General features: G+C 41.2%; 1 protein-coding gene across 4 annotated transcripts; it reads right to left on the reverse strand.

The window, feature by feature from the left end:
• Positions 1-413: 413 nt before the first annotated feature.
• Positions 414-19,563, reverse strand: LOC121197229 (glutathione synthetase-like). Of its 4 annotated transcripts, none has more exons than XM_041060719.1 (15): positions 19,497-19,563; positions 18,110-18,156; positions 17,855-17,932; positions 17,002-17,146; positions 16,519-16,664; positions 16,136-16,211; positions 15,160-15,299; positions 14,831-14,947; positions 14,402-14,482; positions 14,210-14,287; positions 13,695-13,761; positions 12,730-12,924; positions 3,219-3,300; positions 2,234-2,423; positions 414-2,147 (listed from the first exon to the last, which is right to left on the reverse strand). In XM_041060719.1, exons 4-15 carry the CDS (start codon positions 17,134-17,136, stop codon positions 2,024-2,026), a joined length of 1,431 nt encoding a protein of 476 aa, XP_040916653.1. In that variant the 5' UTR covers positions 17,137-17,146; positions 17,855-17,932; positions 18,110-18,156; positions 19,497-19,563; the 3' UTR covers positions 414-2,023. The 4 variants fall into 4 exon arrangements, with proteins under 4 accessions (XP_040916653.1, XP_040916670.1, XP_040916680.1 ...); XM_041060736.1 differs by lacking the exon at positions 19,497-19,563 and adding an exon at positions 18,548-18,557; XM_041060746.1 differs by lacking the exons at positions 17,855-17,932; positions 19,497-19,563 and having other exon boundaries at positions 18,110-18,147.
• Positions 19,564-19,854: the final 291 nt, after the last annotated feature.

Raw genomic sequence — 19,854 nt, forward strand, 5'->3', positions numbered from 1 at the left:
TGTGACTATCTCTTGTTCTCGGGTCTCCATTAGAAAAAAAACATCTTAACCTCAATGAGACTGCCTGATAAAATAAAGATTACATGAAATAAAAATAATATCATTTGACAAACTAGGCTAATTCTTAACATTCATATCTGTAACCTTACACTGACCCTCTCCCTGGGACAACAGCATAAAGGAACAAAGTACAGAGATAAAAACAAAGTTAAAAAAAAAAAAAAAAGGAAAAGAAAAGAAAAAAGAAAGCCCATGCTGGAGTATTTCCGGTGGGACATTCTCTGGTGCTGACGGCCCTCGCTGACAATGACCCTTATCTCTGTTTCATGACACAGGATGCTTACTGGAATGTGTCACATTAGCAAGTCAGCACCAAAGACTTCAAATCATGAAGAAGAAACAAAAACAGGAGGTGGACAAAAAAAGGGAACACTTTATTTTAAAACATATTATGTAAGGGATAATACCCAACGAGGAGTAAGTTCTATGATCGTAATGGATGACGTGGAGTAAGATGTTATCCAAGTGTAAGGTGTGGAGTAACTTTAAATAACTGGTATATGTATAACACCTATGATGCATGGGTTTGTCTGTCATTCTATATAAATGCACCTGTATTTGGCTGGCAACAGTGCCAAAGCTTCAGTAGCTCACAGTTTAACAAAATGGCTTTATTTTAGCTGGCTTTTTAACACAGAACAACTTCTGTAGGACAAAGCAGGAAGTAAAAACATTTATGGATTTATTTTGAACTAAGAGACTGATTGAGGTTAAAAACAAGAACCTGAAATATGTACTCTGTCTGGTAAGTTAAAGTTAATCCACACCTCCCAGCCAATCAGAATGATGAATGGTCAGTGACCATGATATGATGTGAAATAAACTGTTGTTTTATCCACCTCTTGTTTGTCACATGCACCCAAAGACCAATTACCAAATGGTGACACATGGGGTTAAACGAATCTGTCCATTTCTTCGGTAGAAAGGCAAATTTATAAAGAAGTGTATGCACACCTCAATATTGTATCAGGATCACTGACAAGAAGGCAAACACACAATACTTTAACACTACATTCTCATCAGATCAATTACTCCCTGTCTGGGAGAATCAATTCAGTGTCCATATACCATTGTCTTGATAAAGACAAGATAGAAAATGATCATCCGTGACTTCAAGTTGGGCTTTTGCATTTAGGTCATGAAAAATTATATAATGCCTGATGGCATTATTAGTGTATTCTCAGTATAAACAGCCAGCCAACTAACTACATAACTAAAGTACCTTTCAGTACAATTTAGAGATATTTGTACTTTACTTGAATATTTCCATTTTAGGCTGTTTCATACTTACTACTCCATTACATTTCAATGGGAAATATTGTATTTTTTTCTCCTCTACATTTATGCAGCAGCTGTGCTTATTCATTAGATTTTACATTTAAAAACATATGAGAAGCTCATAAAGAACACAAGAACTGACATGAACCCTGTTGCCTTGGTATGAACTCTGCAGATCTCCTCCTGAGTGTTCACTGTGAGTGGAAAATGCCTTTGGTTTTGCTGCCACCTAGTGTTCACTCTGTGAAAAGGTTTCTGTACATTTCTGACTAAAACTAAAGCTAGTTCCATAAAAATAAGCACGCTACCTTTTTACCTAAACTGAGAGGAGAGCCAGTCATTTAGTTCTGTTCATTTTTAACTTCCTGCATTTCCTGTATGGTGGCCCTGAGAGCTCAACCCACCGCAACTTGGAAAACATATGCAAATGGACAAAAACACATGCAAATGGACAAAAACACAAGTAAATGAAGAAAACGCCTTAATACATCTGACAACACATGACTGGCATTTACAAAAAAGACTTCAAAGTGAAAACATGAACAGAAGATGCCTTCTGTTTTGCAGCGTGTTTGTCTAAATACTGAACATGTTGTCAAACCGATGGCATATTTCTTTTCATTTGATTGTGTTTTGTCTATTTCCAAATCTTTTCTTAAGTTGAGGGCCGCCATAGATGCCATGTTTAGATGATAAGAGGATTGTCAAACACAGTCACTCCACCAATTATCCCTGCATCATTGTGTTCAATGCTCTTTGTCCTTAAAATGTGACCACCAACTTCATTGAGGACCATTTCTTGTCCATTCCTGTGTGGAGATACAGATGTATCATGATTAAATGCAAACTTCTCTTTTGTAATGATTTACATGCCCCTGTGTCCACTGTACTTTACCTCACATAGGCTCCACAAACTCCTATTTCATAGCAAACAGAAGTAAGTTTGAGTGGAAGTCCTTTCCTCAGCAGGATGTTTTGTTCTGTCCTGGGTCGGATCCTGTCCATCAGTATATAAGCAGCTCTCCTTTCATCACTTTTAACCTCCTGTAGTATTCGGGTGAGGTCCTCTCCAAAATAATTGTTCCCTGAAGTCACAAAGCAGGGATAATGAATTCAACAACAAATGCAATGAGGTCATGTGAGGTCACGTGTTGTCTTTTGGTAATGAAAAGTATCACAGTGTTACCCTCAGTGACTTGTTAAGATGACCTGTTTGAAGTCAAATAGAGAGAACACCTCAGAGAGCAGTACATCACTTTCTCCCACAGCCAGCTCTAGGAAGGGTTCTGGTCGTCCCAAATGTCTTCCATTTAAGGATTATGGAGGCCACTGTGCTGTTAGGAACCTTAAGTGCAGCAGAAATGTTTTTGTAACCTTGGCCAGATCTGTGCCTTGCCGCAATTCTGTCTCTGAGCTCTTCAGGCAGTTGCTTTGACCTCATGATTCTCATTTGCTCTGACATGCACTGTGAGCTGTAAGGTCTTATATAGACAGGTGTGTGGCCTTCCTAATCAAGTCCAATCAGTATAATCAAACACAGCTGGACTCCAATGAAGGTGTAGAACCATCTCAAGGATGATCAGAAGAATGGACAGCACCCGAGTTAAATATATGAGGGTCGCAGCAAAGGGTCTGAATACTTATGGCTGTGTGATATTTCAGTTTTTCTTTTCTAATAAATCTGCAAAAATTTCAACAATTTTGTGTTTCTCTGTCAATATGAGGTGCCGTGTGTACATTAATGAGGAAAAAAAATGAACTTGAATGATTTTAGCAAATGGCTGCAATATAACAAAGAGTGAAAATTTTAAGGGGGTCTGAATACTTTCCGTACCCACTGTACACTAGCTTTTTCACAAGGTGCACTGATGCCATCTTACCTCCTCCTTCTCTCTGAGGCTTCAGGACAAAGTTGTCCGGGTTGGCCAAAGCCATGGCCACAGTCCGGTCACCTTCTGGACCCTGCAGTGGAAATTTACTTATTATCATCTGATTTTGTGACAAACATAAAAATTCCCTCTGACAAAATATGATGAAGAACGTTTTTCAGTTAAAACTCTTCCGCTCTTTCCTCAAGCTCAGCTATTGATGATGCCTTCCTCCATCCTCTAGTCCTGGCACCACTACATTTTCCCTGTCTTTCTGACTGGGCAGACTGGGTGTGAAATCATCATCATCATCATCAGTTTAACAATGACCAAAGGAAACAGATACAAGTTACATGATCAGACCACAGGATCAGGCCCAAAAACTGCATCCGCAACAATCAAGGATGCTCCAGTCCCTTTGATACATCTTGGCAGAGGTGAGGAGAAAACTGTTGGTTAGAGAAACTACCCATTTGTTTTTTCATAGGTGTGTTTTTGACAGTGAATAAGTACATTTATAAGATTAATTACTGGAAATAATTAGACCAAGTGTTACTACAGCTTTTACGTGGTATGCAATAATCTGATGTTCTCTATACCTGAGTTTATGCAATTATGCATGTCTCTCATTTGAAAAAAGAACGGTTGTCACACCCATCATGTCTGCAGAGAGTGGAGGCTCCTTATTAAAACACTGTTATTCTTACGGTATCAGTACTAACATGAATATGAATTATTGCGACCAATTGGATCCATGGAGGCCTTGGTGATAGGACCGCTTCAATCTAACAAAGCACTGTGTGAAGACCCTCTTCATCCAAGTTTTGTACGTTAAAAGTTGAATTAAGGCACACAGACCTTATTAGCCTCTCCCATGATCCTCCATGATGCGAACCAGCAGGTGGATTAAAGCTCCATTTAATTTCCTTCTGCAGCATGACATCATTGACCTGCACTTGATTCCACTATTCAATAGCAACATTCGGCTCACGCTCTGCTCCTATGAAATTTGTTCCATTGCCTGAGCGTAGCTCCCGCACCTGTCCTCTTCTAGCAATGAAGCGCCTGAGTGCATTAATGAAGGAGTCGGTGTCCAGTTATGGAGTAACTTCAACGTGTATGGCTCTGATGGCAAGACAGGTAAATATGACACCGTACATCTTCACCATGCTTCTTCTGCACTTAACCTCAAAAGGTCAAAAATAGTCCACCCCTACATGAGTAAATGGTGGTTCATCTGGGACAATTCTTTCATGGGGCAAATCTGCCATATGTTGGTATACTGGCAGAACATTCAGACGGCGGCATTTGATGCACCTGGACAGTACTTTCCATATGGCTACACTCACCAGTGATCCAGCACCTCTCCTTCAGCTTAGACAGCATGTGGTTACATCCACCATGTCCCACTTCCTGATGTACATGCCTAAGCAAGAGCTCTGAAATGTGAAGATCCTTTGCCAGTATTATAGGATGTTTACTTTCCACAGGCACAGACAATCTACTGAGCCAACCACCAACTTGCAGGATTCCATCTTGCAACTGTGGACAGAGCTTTTGGAGGTGACTGGATCTCTTAATGTGCTGCCCTTTCTCCAGACTGGCTAGTTCTTCAGGAAATCTCTGTCCTTGACAGAACTTAATGATGGCAAGCTAAGTACATCCATGCGGCTGGCCATGGTTGCAGCAATAAGCTCCATTCTGGGGATGGTAACAGATTTCAAAGGAGCCACTCTGGCCTTTCCCATGACAAAAGCACTGTGTTTTTCTGAGTACTCATTTTTCAACAACAGGTATGACACTGTTCCATACCCATCCTCACTAGCATCACAGAAATGATGTAACTGGGCTGTGGCAACTTCTCCAAACCCTGGTGGTTTCACACATCTGGCAATTTCAAATGTTTCCAGCAGATGGAGCTGCTGCAGCCACTTCCGCCACCCCTTAGACACTGACTCAGGCACAGGGTCATCCCAGCCAATTTCTCTCCTGCGCAAAACTCTCAGAATTTTCTACACTGTTAAGACCACAGGGCTCAGCATTCCCAGGGGATCATAAATGGAGCTGACAGTCAAGAGGATTCCTCTTCTGGTGAGTGGTCTGTCCTTCAGTACAATCCTGAACTTAAAGGAATCTGATTTTATGCACCATTCCGCACCCAGCCCTCTCTCCACAGGTAATGAATCCAACTCCATATTCAACCCTTCCATGCCTCTTGCTCTGTGACTTTCAGGAATGCCTTCCAGCACTCCAGACCTGTTGCTCATCCACTTTGTGAGGGAAAATCCTCCTTTGGAGCACAGAGTGACTAACTCCTGGTAAAGTGACACTGCTTCCTCCTCTGTGGCCACTGACACAAGACAATCATCTACATAAAAACTATGTAATAATTTGTCCACTGTTTCCTCACTGTAGTGATGTCCGTAGTCCTCTGCACATCTTCTAAGGGCAAAGTTAGCACAACTAGAAGACGACGTTGCCCCAAATACATGCACCGTCATCCGATACTCAGAGGGTTCCATATCCCCTTTTGGCCACCAGAGGAACCTCAGCAAGTCTGTGTGATCAGCAGGGACCTGTACCAAGTGGAACATGGACTCGATGTCAGCCATGACCACTATTGGTTCCTTCCTAAACCGGGTCACTACTCCAGTCAGAGAACTAGTAAGATCAGGGCCTTGTAAGAGCTGAGCATTCAGTGATGTTCCTTGATAGCTTGCTCCACAGTCAAATACAATCCTGATCTTTCCTTTGGCGGGATGGTAAACTCCAGGGTGTGGTATATACCATACACCATACCTTTCCATCACCACAGTCCAGCTCCTCTTCAGGCACCTTCTCTGCATAGCCTTTAACCAGAAGCTCATTCATAAAGGTGTTATACTCAGCATGAAACATTGGGTCTTTCTGAAACCTTCTTTTCAGATGATGCAAACACTGCTCCACAATTTTCTTGTTATTTGGCATGCTGATATTGTTCCTTAAAGGTAATGCAACCTGGTAATGGTCATCCACCTGTTTTTTTCTGTGTTGCTCACCAACTCCAGGAACCTTTGATCTTCTCTAGACATCCCAGGTTGATCCTCAGGGATGTTTTCAGGGAAGTCATTCTTAAACTGTTGCTGCCACAGCTCACCCAGATTCACAACTGAAACTCTGTTCACAGTTATCTGTGGCTGCTCCCAGTTAGCCATCTCTCCACCGTCTCCTGTCAGTGGTCCATTAACTGTCCAGCCCAACGTGGTCCTAATGGCACATGGTCCATCATTTACACTACACACCACCTCTAATGGTTCCAGTGCCATAGGAACATTGGTCCCTATCAGAAGCTCTATTCCTGCGTCGATCTGAGGTAAGTGAACATGTTTTAAATAAGACCATTTTTTAATATCCCTTTCAGTAGGAATATTTCCTCAGTGCACAGGCATGGACTCTTGTGTATAAGCCTTCAGCAGTTCAAGAAAACTGTCCTCCTCTCATGCAGCAACCTCCAATCCTGATATGATGTTACTGTTCACAACTTTCTCCTGCCCCATGGTTCGAAGGAGAATCTGCCCCTTCCTCCCTGTAAGGTGAAGCTTGCGCATCAGGCTCTCAGTACAAAAAAACGCAGTGCTCCCTTGGTCCAAAAAAAGCATATGTAGTGATCATTTCGTTTCCTTTTTAGATTTTACTTTGACCGGAATGATGGGCAGCTTGCAGTCCTGGTCTCCAGCCCCTGTAAGACCACTTGACACCAGCATGTTGTCAACAGACACCACTGTGTTCCTCCCAGTCTGCTCAGAAACATTTGGAACTTCTTTATAAAGTACTGTGGGATGTTTAAGGCTACACTTTGAACAGGAAATCCTTTTACGGCAATCTTTGCCAATGTGTCCTGTACACAAACAGCCAAAACAGATGCCATTTTCCTTTAAGAAGCCTATCTATCTTTAAGAAGCCTAGCCATTTTTCCCATCTGCACACATACATCTAATGTGTGTCCTCCTCCACAGCAGATGCACACTTTCCTTCCTGTTTGTTCGATTTCCTTCTCCTTCTTTACAAACTGATGTTTGTTCTCCACACGGCAGACAGTGGTTGCAAAGCTGGTTCCTCTGTTTCCAGATCGGAGCTGTGACTTAGGTTTGATTACAATTTTATTTCCATTTACTGGCAGAGAGTCTTGTATGTTTCCAAACACAAGATCTGTCATCATTTTTACTTGCCTTTCAATGAAGTTAGCAATGTCAATAAATTTTGCTCTCCGATTATATATTTCCTGCAGCTCACAAGCCTGGCTCCTCCATCTGTCTCTGAGTTTGTATGGCAGTTTCTTAATGATGCTTAACATGTTGGAAGACATGTCCAAATTATGAAGATATCCTTATAAGCGGAGGCGACCTTTTGTTCGTTCCCAAACTGCTCCTTTAATAATGTTTTTGCTCTAAAATATCCTTGTTCTGGGTTGATATGTTGACAGCTCCTCACAAGTTCTTTGGCTTGACCTCTTGTATGTTGTTCCAGGAAATATAAACGATCACAGTCATCAGTTGTATTCCTCTCAATTCCATTTTCAAAGGCTCTGATAAAAGTGTGGTATTTTAATGGGTCACCATCAAAAATTGTAATCTCAGATGCAATCTGTTGCATCAGCAGTGTTGTTATTTCATTTTGTTTGCTCATGATACCAAGAACATGATTTTTGGCTTCCAAATCCACAGACACATTTGTGTTGAATTCATGTTGTTCATATGGATACTGTGCGTTTGTTTCACTCTGTTCAGGTACTGATGGAATAAATTCATCTGCATTGACATTGAGTGGTTAACTCTTCTTGACAAGTAAGAGTTCATTCCATCTGAAACCTTAGATGTCCTCTTTCCACTTGCAGTACTTTGTGTTTTGAGAATTTCAAGTTTTGCCATATTTCCTGCAATCTCAGCATCCAGTTGTAGCTTTTCTTTCCTTTTACGCAGCCGTTCCTCCTCTTCTTCCAGTGCATGTTTTTTCTCCAGTATTTTTTTCTTCATGGCTAAAGCTGCCAACTCAGCTTCAGCCTTTAAACATGCAGATTAAGTTGAAGATAGTCATGACTGAGATGTTTTATTGCTTCCAACATTTGAGATACTGTCACTTGGATTGATGTCATCCTTAATTACATCAGAACATTCATTTGTTCCATTTAATTCCTCAGAGCATCTTACATTTTTTTCCATTTCTGTTGAATCCTGTTGCTTCTGTGAAACATCCTGGTTTTGTTCCATTTCACTGATCCATTGTTCAGTTTAGGGCTGCAACAACTAATCGATTAAATCGATTATTAAAATAGCTGGCAACTAATTTAATAATCGATTAGTTGGGTCTATGTTATCATACACGTAAGTGCAGTTGCTACGCCCTAATGTGGGGGCAGTAAGCCAGCCAAAGCCGTGGTGGCAGTAAAGCAGCAGTAAGCTGGATGCCGACCGCCGTAAAAGAAGAAGAAGCAGGAGAAGCGAACCAATGCCGCGCCTTGTGTAGCTCACCTGGAAGAAGCGTTTGAAAAATGGCGGAGGCCGTCACAGCGGAGGAGGCTAATGTTAGCAGAGAAAAAAATGTACGACCCAAGTCGTCAAAAGTATGGGAGCACTTTACATTAAGGCCTTCAAAGAACAGCGTTAGGTGCAAAATGTGCGCGACTGATCTCGTCTGGCACGGCAGCACAACATCACTGCATGAGCACCTGAAGAGGAAGCATGTCGGAGCCATCGGTGAAGGAGACCCACGGTAAGTTCGTAGTGAGTTAATTTATTATGTATCACATATAGGCTATAACTGCATTTCCTTTTTTATTCTCAGCACATGGCAGCATTACCCAATGTCTATTTATTTAATTTCATTTTGCCTTGTCTGCATTTTAGATCAGTAGTTATTAACTTGTGTATGTTGTATGTTTTACTTATTGTGCTTCTGTGCATACTCATACTGCACTTTCTCTCTCACCTCAGAAAAAAAACAGCCCAGCATTTGTGACTATGTTTTAAGGAAGAGCTGCACACCACAGCAATCAGCTGTTCTCACTGATGGTATCCTGAATATGCTGGTTACAGACATGAGGCCACTATCAATGGTGGAGGATGAAGGATTCAGAAAAATGATAAACACCTTCAACCCTGGTTACACTCTTCCTTCGAGGACCTATTTCACCCGACTGATGGAGAAGAAATACCAGGAGACATTCCAGGGCGTGAAGAGTGCCATAAAGGCCACCAACAGCAAAATTGCTCTAACCACTGATATATGGACAAGTGTAGCCACTGAAGCCTATCTTGGCATTACATACCATTACATAGGAGATGACTGGGACATGAAGTCAGTGTGCCTTACCACCATGCCACTGGAGGACAGACATACAGCATCGAACATTGCAGAGTGGTTGGAGGAGGTAGCAGCCAGGTTTGAAATTCCTTTTGGCAAGATTATCGCCATTGTGCATGACAATGGCACCAATATTGTGGCTGCGGCAAAAACACTGGAGGAGAAGCATGGGTGGTCCTCTGTCCGCTGCACTGGCCACACCTTGCAACTGGTGATCAATTCTGCATTAAAGCACTCAAGCATTGACAAAGCTATTGGGGCTGCAAGATGTCTAGTGGAACACTTTAAAAAAAGTGAGCTAGCATCCAACAAGCTGAGACAAAAACAGCAACAAATGGGTACACCAGAACACAAGCTGGTTCAGGATATAAGCACGAGATGGAACAGCACATACTACATGGTTAGCCGACTGCTTGAGCAAAGGTGGCCTGTAACTGCAACACTGTCCGACTCAACTGTCACACAAAGGGACAAAAGGTACCTTGACTTAAAAGCTGACCAGTGGGGCCTGCTTGAAGAGCTTTCCAGAGCCCTTAAACCATTTGAATGTGCCACTGTGTTTATGAGTGGGGACAAATATACCACAATCTCTACAGTACCTCCACTTGTGCAGGGGCTAGTGAAGTCCACCCAGAGTGCTGCATTTGAGTCAGCAGCAGTACACGCTTTCCAAGTGTCTGCTACAGAGCAGCTTCAACAGTGATGGAAAAATGACACTACTTTCTCAGAAACGGCACCAAGCACAGTGATCCTCTCTTCTGCACTGGACCCGAGGTTCAGAAAATTGAAGTTTCTGACTCCTGAGCAAGTCTTTAACGTGCAGAACAAAATACAAACACATGCACTCGGAGTAAGTAGGGAGATAGAACCTCAGCAGCAGCATGAGAATGTCCATGACCAAGCCAGTGCCACCTCCACCATTACTAAAGCTGCTTCAGGACCTACAACTCTCGATTCTGGAACCAGCAGTGAGGAAGATCAGAGAGAGGGGGAAACTGAGAATTTCAACAGCCAAGTGAGGAACGAGGTCCTCACGTACTTTGGAGAGAAGCCCCTTGCCAAGGAAGAAAATCCATTACATTGGTGGAAGGCTCACGAGAATAGATATCCTGCATTGGCTAGGTTAGCTAAGTCCTACTTGTGCATCCCTTGCACCTCAACACCATCCGAGCGCCTCTTCTCTGCAGCAGGCAACATAGCTTCCAAGAGGAGAGCCAGTCTCAGCCCAGAGCATGTGGACATGCTAACATTTTTGCATTGCAATGCAAAGTTCATTGTGAGTGAGTGCAAGTGACTGTGTTCTTGCAGAACCATTCCTCCATAGTTCTACCTCCATGGCCTGTTGTTGAAGAGCCATTTAATGAATAGGAAAAGCCTGTTAAAATCTGTTCAAGTTTTATGTATTTTAATTATTAAATTGTTGTTCAGCTTATTTCAAGGTGGAGACAGGTTTTTTTTTTTCAGAACATGTAAAGAAATGCTCTCTGCACTGTATAAAAACAGATGGTCTTTGTTTTTCATTACAGCTATTTAAACTGTTCATCTTAAAATTCAAGACTTCAATACGATTTTGTTTGACAAAACAATATAAAGAAATGCTGGTTGCACTTTATAAAAAAAAGATTTTATGGGTTTTTTTTTTACATTGATTCAGCTGCTACAAAATGTTTATTTTTAATTTTTTTGTACTCAATGTAGCATACATTTAATTTTTTATGGGAGTTGGAAACAACTTTTGAACAAAGACAGTTTGGTTAATTAAATAAAATGTTGGAAATCAAATTTGCTTTTTTCCCCTTTTTAGCCGATTAATAATCGATTAATCAAAAAAATAATCGACAGATTAATCGATTATCAAAATAATCGTTAGTTGCAGCCCTAGTTCAGTTTGCTTTTGAAATGTGTGGCTGTATATCATGATGCTTGTATACCATTCCTTTTGTTTTATTATTTCATCTTCTGGAAGTAAAAGCAACAGTTCATCATGTGCAGCATTGGTATTCTCACACAGTGTCTTTAGATTCATTAAAAGTTGTTTCATTTGAGACACATTTTCCTTTTGTCTCATCAGCTCTTTCATATTTGGTATCAAACCTTTGATTTTATTAACAAAACCTTTGCGTGTATTTTGCAATCTTTCAATTTTATTCATCAAGGCATTTTGAGTGAGTTTGCGTTCCCTTCTTTTCCCAGACTCCTCTGCAGACCATTTGTTTGACTCATTGTTGGCTTTTTTTTCTCATTCAACTTTTTTTTCCCCCAGTGAACCACAGCATTTAAATACACCCACAGTGCGCAGTAAATCCAAGAAATTCCTTTCAACACAGCAACATAATCATTTCCACTGAAACAACATCAAACCACCGCATGTTCAAGCCACAAAGTGCAGACTTCCTTCAGAGAACGGAACAAATATATCGCAGCATCGCGCATCCAATCAGCATTCAACCATTAAAAGATCCCAAACGGAGACCTTTCAGGTTTTAATGCAATCCAGATTCCTTATGCACACACACATCCACAGGTAAGCTTACCTGTCCTCCGTGAAATGACGTTAGGTGTGGCGCCTTTCATTTGAAACCGCTGCATTTACTTGGCGTCTTCCTGAATCCTTTGTGCGCTGATATGCGATGACTTTCTTGAGAAAACGCCTCGTTTTTGGTCGAAAAAATATTGCGACCAAAGATCCAGCCTAAAAGTCGCGTGAGAGTTAGATACTAGGCTAGGTCCTATTTGTCTGACGCGCTATTCCAAACAAAAAACACACTTCCAGAATACACATGCTTGTCGATGGAGATGCGTACACGGTATAAAGCATGTGTAAAAACTGAATGGAAAAAATATGCATCAAAGCTTCCTGCATGCGGTCAACAAAAATTACGGCTACCCAGCTCCCCTCTCTCCTCCTACCTGAGCGCAGGTGAGTGAGTGCCCCTCTTTGTTACCTCCGTCTATTACCGCCTATGCCCACGTGACCAGAACCTTGTGCATCACCATGGTAACCAGACAAAACTAATCAATAAAAACCAACTATCGCCAGAAAGAATAATATGGCTCCTACAATATAATTGGGGTGTAGCTCCATTATTAACGCAGGATATTGCAAACTGCGCAACACTACATGTAGCGTTATCATCTCTGCACAATAAGAGATAACAATGTGTAGTGTGTGTCATTCTCTCACCATGTCTAAAGTGTAGAGGCCAGCGAACGTCGCTCTGATCTGCTCCACTACCTGAGGCTGGTCGGGGAAGAACTTCTCCAGAACTCCAGGTCTTGCGAGCACCTGCTGGACCTTCTTGGTTCCGGCCAGGTGAGTGCTAATGTCTGGACATTTCACAGCCAGAGAGCGCTCCATCAGAAGACGAGCGTCCCAACTCTACGCCACACATAAGCTCTGTGTTAGAAATGATACACAGCTGGAAACTTTCCTTTCCATCAACTAAGCAATCAGCCGTTTAATATGGAACAGCTGAACATGTTAGCATTTATGATGTATCTGGAAAGTCAAAAATACAATTTCTGTAACATGTAACATATTTTAATGACAATATCATTTGGACTAATCAGCATGTTAGATAATAACAACCCCATTTCATAGAAAAACTGGATTGTGTGCAATTGCGTGTAATAGTGAGTCTCCACTGTGACTCTGTTGAATTAACACATTTTAAACTGCCACTCAAACAGCTTCTGGTCTGATACCAACACATGATCACTGATCAGTCACCGTGGCTATTAGTGGCTTATTACCCCTTGCTTTGAATTCCAATCATTTGATATACATAAATTGACAATACAACACCTGCCCAACACCAAGCATCAGACAGAAGCAGTTAGTGGAGCATTCAGTAGTTAAAGAGCCAGATAATAGGAGTTTATTGAAGACAGCTAAAAGGAGAATGGACAGTGACTTTATATTCACATGGTTTATAAAAACACAACCTGAAATGAAGGCAAAGAGTCTGCTGGACATGTGAATGAGCAACTGCTTGTTTTTTTCTTTTTTTTTTTTTAATCTATAAGGTATTAATATGTCGATATTTGTGTTTACATCTTGCTTCTTGTGCTTCCAAGTTGCCAAAAATAACTTAGTTCAACTTTTAAAGTAACACAAATGTTAAGGAATACCTTAACATTTAATCTTACCTGGTCAGTGTAGTTGTCTGGCATGTAGCCATAGCGGTAGTAAACAACAGCTACCTCCAGCCCATCTCTGCAGAGTTACAGTTAGTAAGTGTTCAGAAATGTTTTCAGCAGGGTTAGAGGAACTGAAATAATAAATGTTATATCTCCGAATACTTACTGGGGTCAGCAAAAAAAAATAGCACCAGCATGTAAATCAGATACCTGACATCTTACACCGCCTGTTCTTTCACTAAACTTCTGTAATTGTCTTGTGTTTATTGTTTTGTTTTTCTTTCTGTTCTGTCTGGTTAGTGTTCTGTCTTTTGTCTGACAATAAAGGGGAAAAAAACACCTTTTATAACCACAAATATTCATTTTTACATTTTGCCTGCTGACTCTACCTTCAGATGAAGCATACAGACAAGTATGGTATCGACTGTCTCATCTCAACTCTCAGCGTGAGACTGAGTTGGCCTATATCCCAAAAAAGTATTCCTTGCTCCCATGCGTCACAGTTATTAAAAACACATACTCACATAAACAATCGTTTGTCAGCATCGAGAGATCCTCTTTCAGACACCTCCTCAAACTTTCTGCGGATAACAGGAACATTCCTGCACAGAAAAAGTCGTGTTTTTCGTATTTGGTATCTCAAAGTGAAACTAAGAACTCTGTGTTTTCCTCATGACAGTTAACTCAAGCATCTTATAAAATCCTTTAGTTCTTACCTGTTCCACAGTTCTCTCTCAATGGAACGATGACTGAGTTTGCTCAGCTGGACCTCCTCCACCAGAAACAGAATTACTGCTCTGCAGAAAGAGACGAAAGATCATGACTGATTTTTTGTTATTATTCAGTCCACGATAAAGATGCACTTAAAAATAGCTAATCTCACATCATATATATCATTATATCTGTAAATATCTTAGAACCTCGTTGCTACAAACAAGTCAGTGAAAATAACACAGTAGCATAATTACTTTATTCTGCAAAACAAACTATTCAAATGTCAGTGTTTTTTTTTCTCACTTTATCATATGTGTGATCAAACAAAACTTGCTTTTCTCTGCCTCTGACATCCTCTGGCCTCATAATTATTGTTGTTGTTGATGTACTTGTGTCACATACAGCGTGTTGACCTCCACCACCACACTTACCTCTGCTGGCCGTAGAGCTCCCAGGCCTTGGCGAGAGCGGCACTCATTCCAGGAGTCCTGTTAGTATCCTGGATACACTTGCTCTCTTCCAACAGACCAACTGACTTCAGTATGTTCCTGACAAGTCAGGGAGAACCACAGTTTGTACGAGAGTAAATCACATATATAGCAAAGAATGAGCTATATTGTTCATTGTTTCACGAGCTATATTGGTTATACATGTTGAGTTTATTTGACACTGCTCTCACTGTTTGTAAATTTGCATGTAACCTCATCAATACACAATCCCCTTTGTTAAACTGAAAATCAGTTGATCAATATGCGTATACCTGTGCAAGACAGGGAGACGGTCGGACACACCAAAACCACCGGCAGCAATAGTGTTGATCTCTATTTGCTTCAAGGAGGATGTTCCATCCTCCCTCTGATCCACCATGTAATCAGCCCGGATCAATCCCATCACAATGGACTGGGGAAAAAAAATGACACAAGTGACTTGAATTGAATTCTTTGAAGTTTGCCTAGTAACAGACAAACTTGTCTGAGTTGTTTTAGTTTGATTTCTTTGGAAATGTGCTTTCATTCAAAGGTTCAGATGAGGAGACTGAAACCACGGTCACGTCTGCAGAGTGAACATGAAGCTAGAGCCAGGTGGTGATTAACTGGCTCTGCTCCAAAGATAGAAAAAAAAAAAACTGCATTATCGCACCTCTAAATTTGACCCACCATAAATTTCACCAAAGATGTTATTATTTACATTTTTGTAAAATTCCAGATGGAGGTAGGCAGATGTGTTTTATTTTTTACCTCTGGACAGAGCCAGTAGCTGTTTCCCCCTGTTCTCTGTCCTTATGCTAATCTTAGCTAATCATTTGTGGGCTGTGGCTACATATTTCACAATCAGAGTAAGTAATAAATAAAATAATGGTTTACGGCTTAAAGGTCTGGTGATATTCTGTATATTTTTTTTATTGCCAAAAAACTAACAACAAATTTATCCTGCTAAAAAACAGTTATCCAAAAATTATTAAAAGCACATCAGGGACCACATGTTGCACTGGCTGACAGGTTCCTTCTTTATGATGAACCTGGACATTACAATTTATTTTGACCATAGGTGTATTAACACATGGTTGTAAATAGTCCCCCGAGGAACCAATGGGCTTAGAGCTGACAGGAAAGTCAGTAAGTACATGTACTGAGATACATTCTTTGTTTTGGTCCTTACAGGGGGTTTGAGTGCAAACGCTGTTGAGAGCCAGGTTATCTGTCTAAGTTGTTAACACTGTAAATCCAGTTTCTTACCTGTGTCTGAGCCTCCTGCTGCACCTTTCTGTATATGCCAAACAACTTAGCTGTGAATTCATCTGCCTTGATAGTACTGTGATGTGGAAGAAGACAAAGCATCCAACATTATACATCAGTGAACGTCTTTATTCGTCACCATGCAGATCATGACAGGTAAAGGCAGTTTGTACGAGAACATAACTAAATGTCAACCTACTTCTCGCTGTATGTATCAAAGCTTCCACGTCATCCCAAGCTTATTATTAGTTATGCTTATTATTATGTTTGATTTGTGTCTGTAGGATTCAAGGGATCAAATTTTCATATGGTTTTAGAAAAATAACAACAACAACTTCCATCAACAACAATGTTCTTATCCATGTTACCATTTCACTTCCTACCCTGCAAGAGCCTCTTCCAGAAAGTCTGGGTCCTGGCTGATCTTGTCCACCAGTGTGTTAATGTGAGTTTGTACTGCCAGAGCCTGGAGGAGGGCGGCTTTGGGTACAGGGGAGGGGAAGAGGGTGAATGGGGCATAGGTCACCACCTGAAAAGATGAATACTGTGTATTGACACTGCTTGTTTATCTGCAGAAATATGTTTTAAACACAACGCAACAGTGACATTGTTGATATGGCTAACTTGTTAGCAAACAACCAAAGCAGTGATTTGGCAAAAATGCTATAAAGCTCTGTGGATCAAAGGAGAGCAGCAGAGTAAGGCGATAGCTGTCTGTGGGTGCATCACTACAAGCGACACCTTTCACGTTTCACGTCCATTGCTAATATCAAAATATTGATCAGAGCTGCTTTAAACCTGCAAATTAAAGAGTCAGATTCATGAATCATGAACTTAAAACTGAAGACAGTGTGGTTGCTACCTACCTCTGATGAATTGGGGGTCTCGTGTGTCCGCAGTAGAATCCCATATTGAAAAGCCAGCTCCTTCGCTTCATCCACTAAACTGTTCAGTCTGTCAGGATTTGTGATCAGCTGCTGGAGAAATACTTTTGTTGCCATCGCTGTGGGCCTGAGGAGATAAAGCACGGCAAACGTCAAGGAAACACATGAACACACATTTCACGAGAGAAACTAAAGGAGACGCCAAAATGTTTCAGGGGGCCTGTCTAAGCAAGTAGATGCCTGGCTTTACCTTGCCTGGTAAAATCTGAGCAGCCTAGAATCTGAAACCATAAGCAAAATTCCAGGTCTTACTGTTGTTGATCTTGCAAACATGAAACGGCTGCCAGTTGCCACTCATACCAGGGTACCCTGTAGTTCTTGTTAAAGGGAAATTTCAACATTTTTCAGCCTGAGTCTTATTCTTTCTTTGCAGAGCCTCCTTAGGTTTTCCAAACAAACCCAACTTCACATCATCTCAAACGCTTTCACTCCTCATCCAGTCAAAAGGAAACACAGAAAGCATCTCCGTGGAACAAGGTTCAACAGTCCAAGAACAAGTACTTCCACAAAGTGTACCTGTCTTTACTGTTCGCTTAGTGGTAAATTAATGTTCAAAATCACCATCAAATCACACATTAGAAGAAGAGAAACGAACTATTCACAGTAAACCTTGATGCAAATAAAAACCATCTGTCTAGGAAAAAGTTACAGTAAAACTGTATACACTATATTTATGTATTGCAATACATCATCCTGTGAATACCTCAGTCCAAAGAGTTTTCATTAATCAGCTAACTTCATACAGAATGTAGCAAACAGAAAAATAACAGCAAACCTGTTCTTGTCGCTGAAGATAGCTCTTTATGTCTTGTCTCTGGTCTCCGGTCTCTGCCAGATGCAACCAGATGAGTCTCTGATGATATGATGGATAAGAGTTGACATCTAAAGTGCCAAACGCCTTCGCACAGCAGGCTACTGTACATGTAAGTGTAAATATAGGCTGCCCACTTCCTTTACATCAGAGATGCTCATTTCTTGTCATGAGTCTGAGACAAGCTTTAAAACGCAGGGTTAAAACTCTGTCACCTACCCGCTCAGACTGACAGCTGCCTGACTGTGGTGAACTGGCGCTGATGCCTGGAAAGGAAATGAAACAGATGACACCGATATTTAACTGTCATTGTACTGAAAGAGAAAGTTAGACTGAGACAGACTGAGACACAGGGGGTGAGAGGGGTGACAGGAAGTGTAGGAAGCGCGTGCGCAGATGGGACAGACAAAGGTGTGACACTGAACTCAACTTTTATCCAATAAATGTGAAAGACATGAGATTGAATTCCTTCACTTCACCCTGTGTACTCACGAACGCATCTCAGTGTTAAGTGTGCTCCAGAGAAGATGTTGCTGCAGCAGCAGCAGAGTGTGACTCACAGTGTCTGCCTCACACACCCAACAACAACCATCCCAACCATCAGGCCTCGGTGAATCACGACACAACATCTATGTAGCTGTAATGTAGTCTGCTTACCGTATCTCAGAGTAAAATTTTCAGAAATCCGCTGAAAAGTTACAGGAAAAAAAGATGCTTCAGAAGTTGCTTGAGGAAAAAACAAAAAGTTGTTCAAGATACTCAAGAACTTGTCACACCTGCTCTGTGTTACAGGCCATGTACTTGTAGATGCCCATGATGCAACTGTGCTTATCTGCAGATGCGAGCGCCCTATAAAAACCTGTCACACTTGCCCACTCTAGTTCCCTCTGCCACACTTTCTGCTGCAGATGACCTGGCAGCAGGGCCTGCTGCTCACTCCACATTTTCTTTTGTCAACCTCTATTTTTGAATTAGTAAATGTAGTAAATTCTGTTTTTTTTGCGTACTCGTTGTGTTGCTTCCCTTTGAGCCAGGGTCTGTAACACTCTGTGAATTCAATCTGTCTCTATGTCCTCTGTCTCCTCATGTGATCTCAGACTCTCTTCATGATGTTGGGGTCAGGAGTCCTGGGGGTGAGGAGCAAACCATCTGTTTTGAGATGGCCCCTGTTCTTGTCGCTGAAGATATCTCTCTATGTCTGTCTTGCTGGAGGACTGACTTGGACCGACCAGATGCGTCTCTGATGGTATGATGGACAAGTGTCTATATCTAAAGTGCCATGTACATGTAACTGTAAATATAGGCTACCCACCTCCTTTACATCAGAGTTGCTAATTTCTTGTCATTGGTCTTAAGATAAGCTTTAAAACGCAGGATTAAAACTCATCAGTGAACGTCTTTATTTGTCGCCATGCAAATCACGACAGGTAAAGACAGTTTTTATGAGAACATAATTAAATGTCACAACCTATTTCTCATTGTATGTATCAAAGATTCTGCATCATCCCAAGCTTATGATAGTATAACATATTATATGTAATAATATTATAATAACAACTTCCATCAACAAAAATGTTCTTATCCATGTTACCATTTCCCCTCCTACCCTGTAAGAGCCTCTTCCAGAAAGTCTGGGTCCTGGCTGATCTTGTCCACGAATGTGTTGATGTGAGTTTGCACTGCCAGAGCCTGGAGGAGGGCGGCTTTGGTCATGGGGGAGGGGAAGAGATGAATACTGTGTATTGACTCGTTGCTTGTTGAAAAAAAAAAAAAGAAAAAAACAAACTTATCAGTATCAGAAGAATTCAGACCCAACTGTCTATACGTTCATGGACACACTGCAAACAGAAAGGTAACAAAATGCAGCTCCTTTGGTCCAGATGGGACTCATAACACAAGCATCAAGCAAGAGGAACACCATGTCAAAATGAAACAAAATGCAAGATCCAATTTATTTTCACAAC

The sequence above is a fragment of the Toxotes jaculatrix genome, chromosome 2 (genome assembly GCF_017976425.1).
Source record: "Toxotes jaculatrix isolate fToxJac2 chromosome 2, fToxJac2.pri, whole genome shotgun sequence".
NCBI classification, from domain to species: domain Eukaryota; kingdom Metazoa; phylum Chordata; class Actinopteri; family Toxotidae; genus Toxotes; species Toxotes jaculatrix.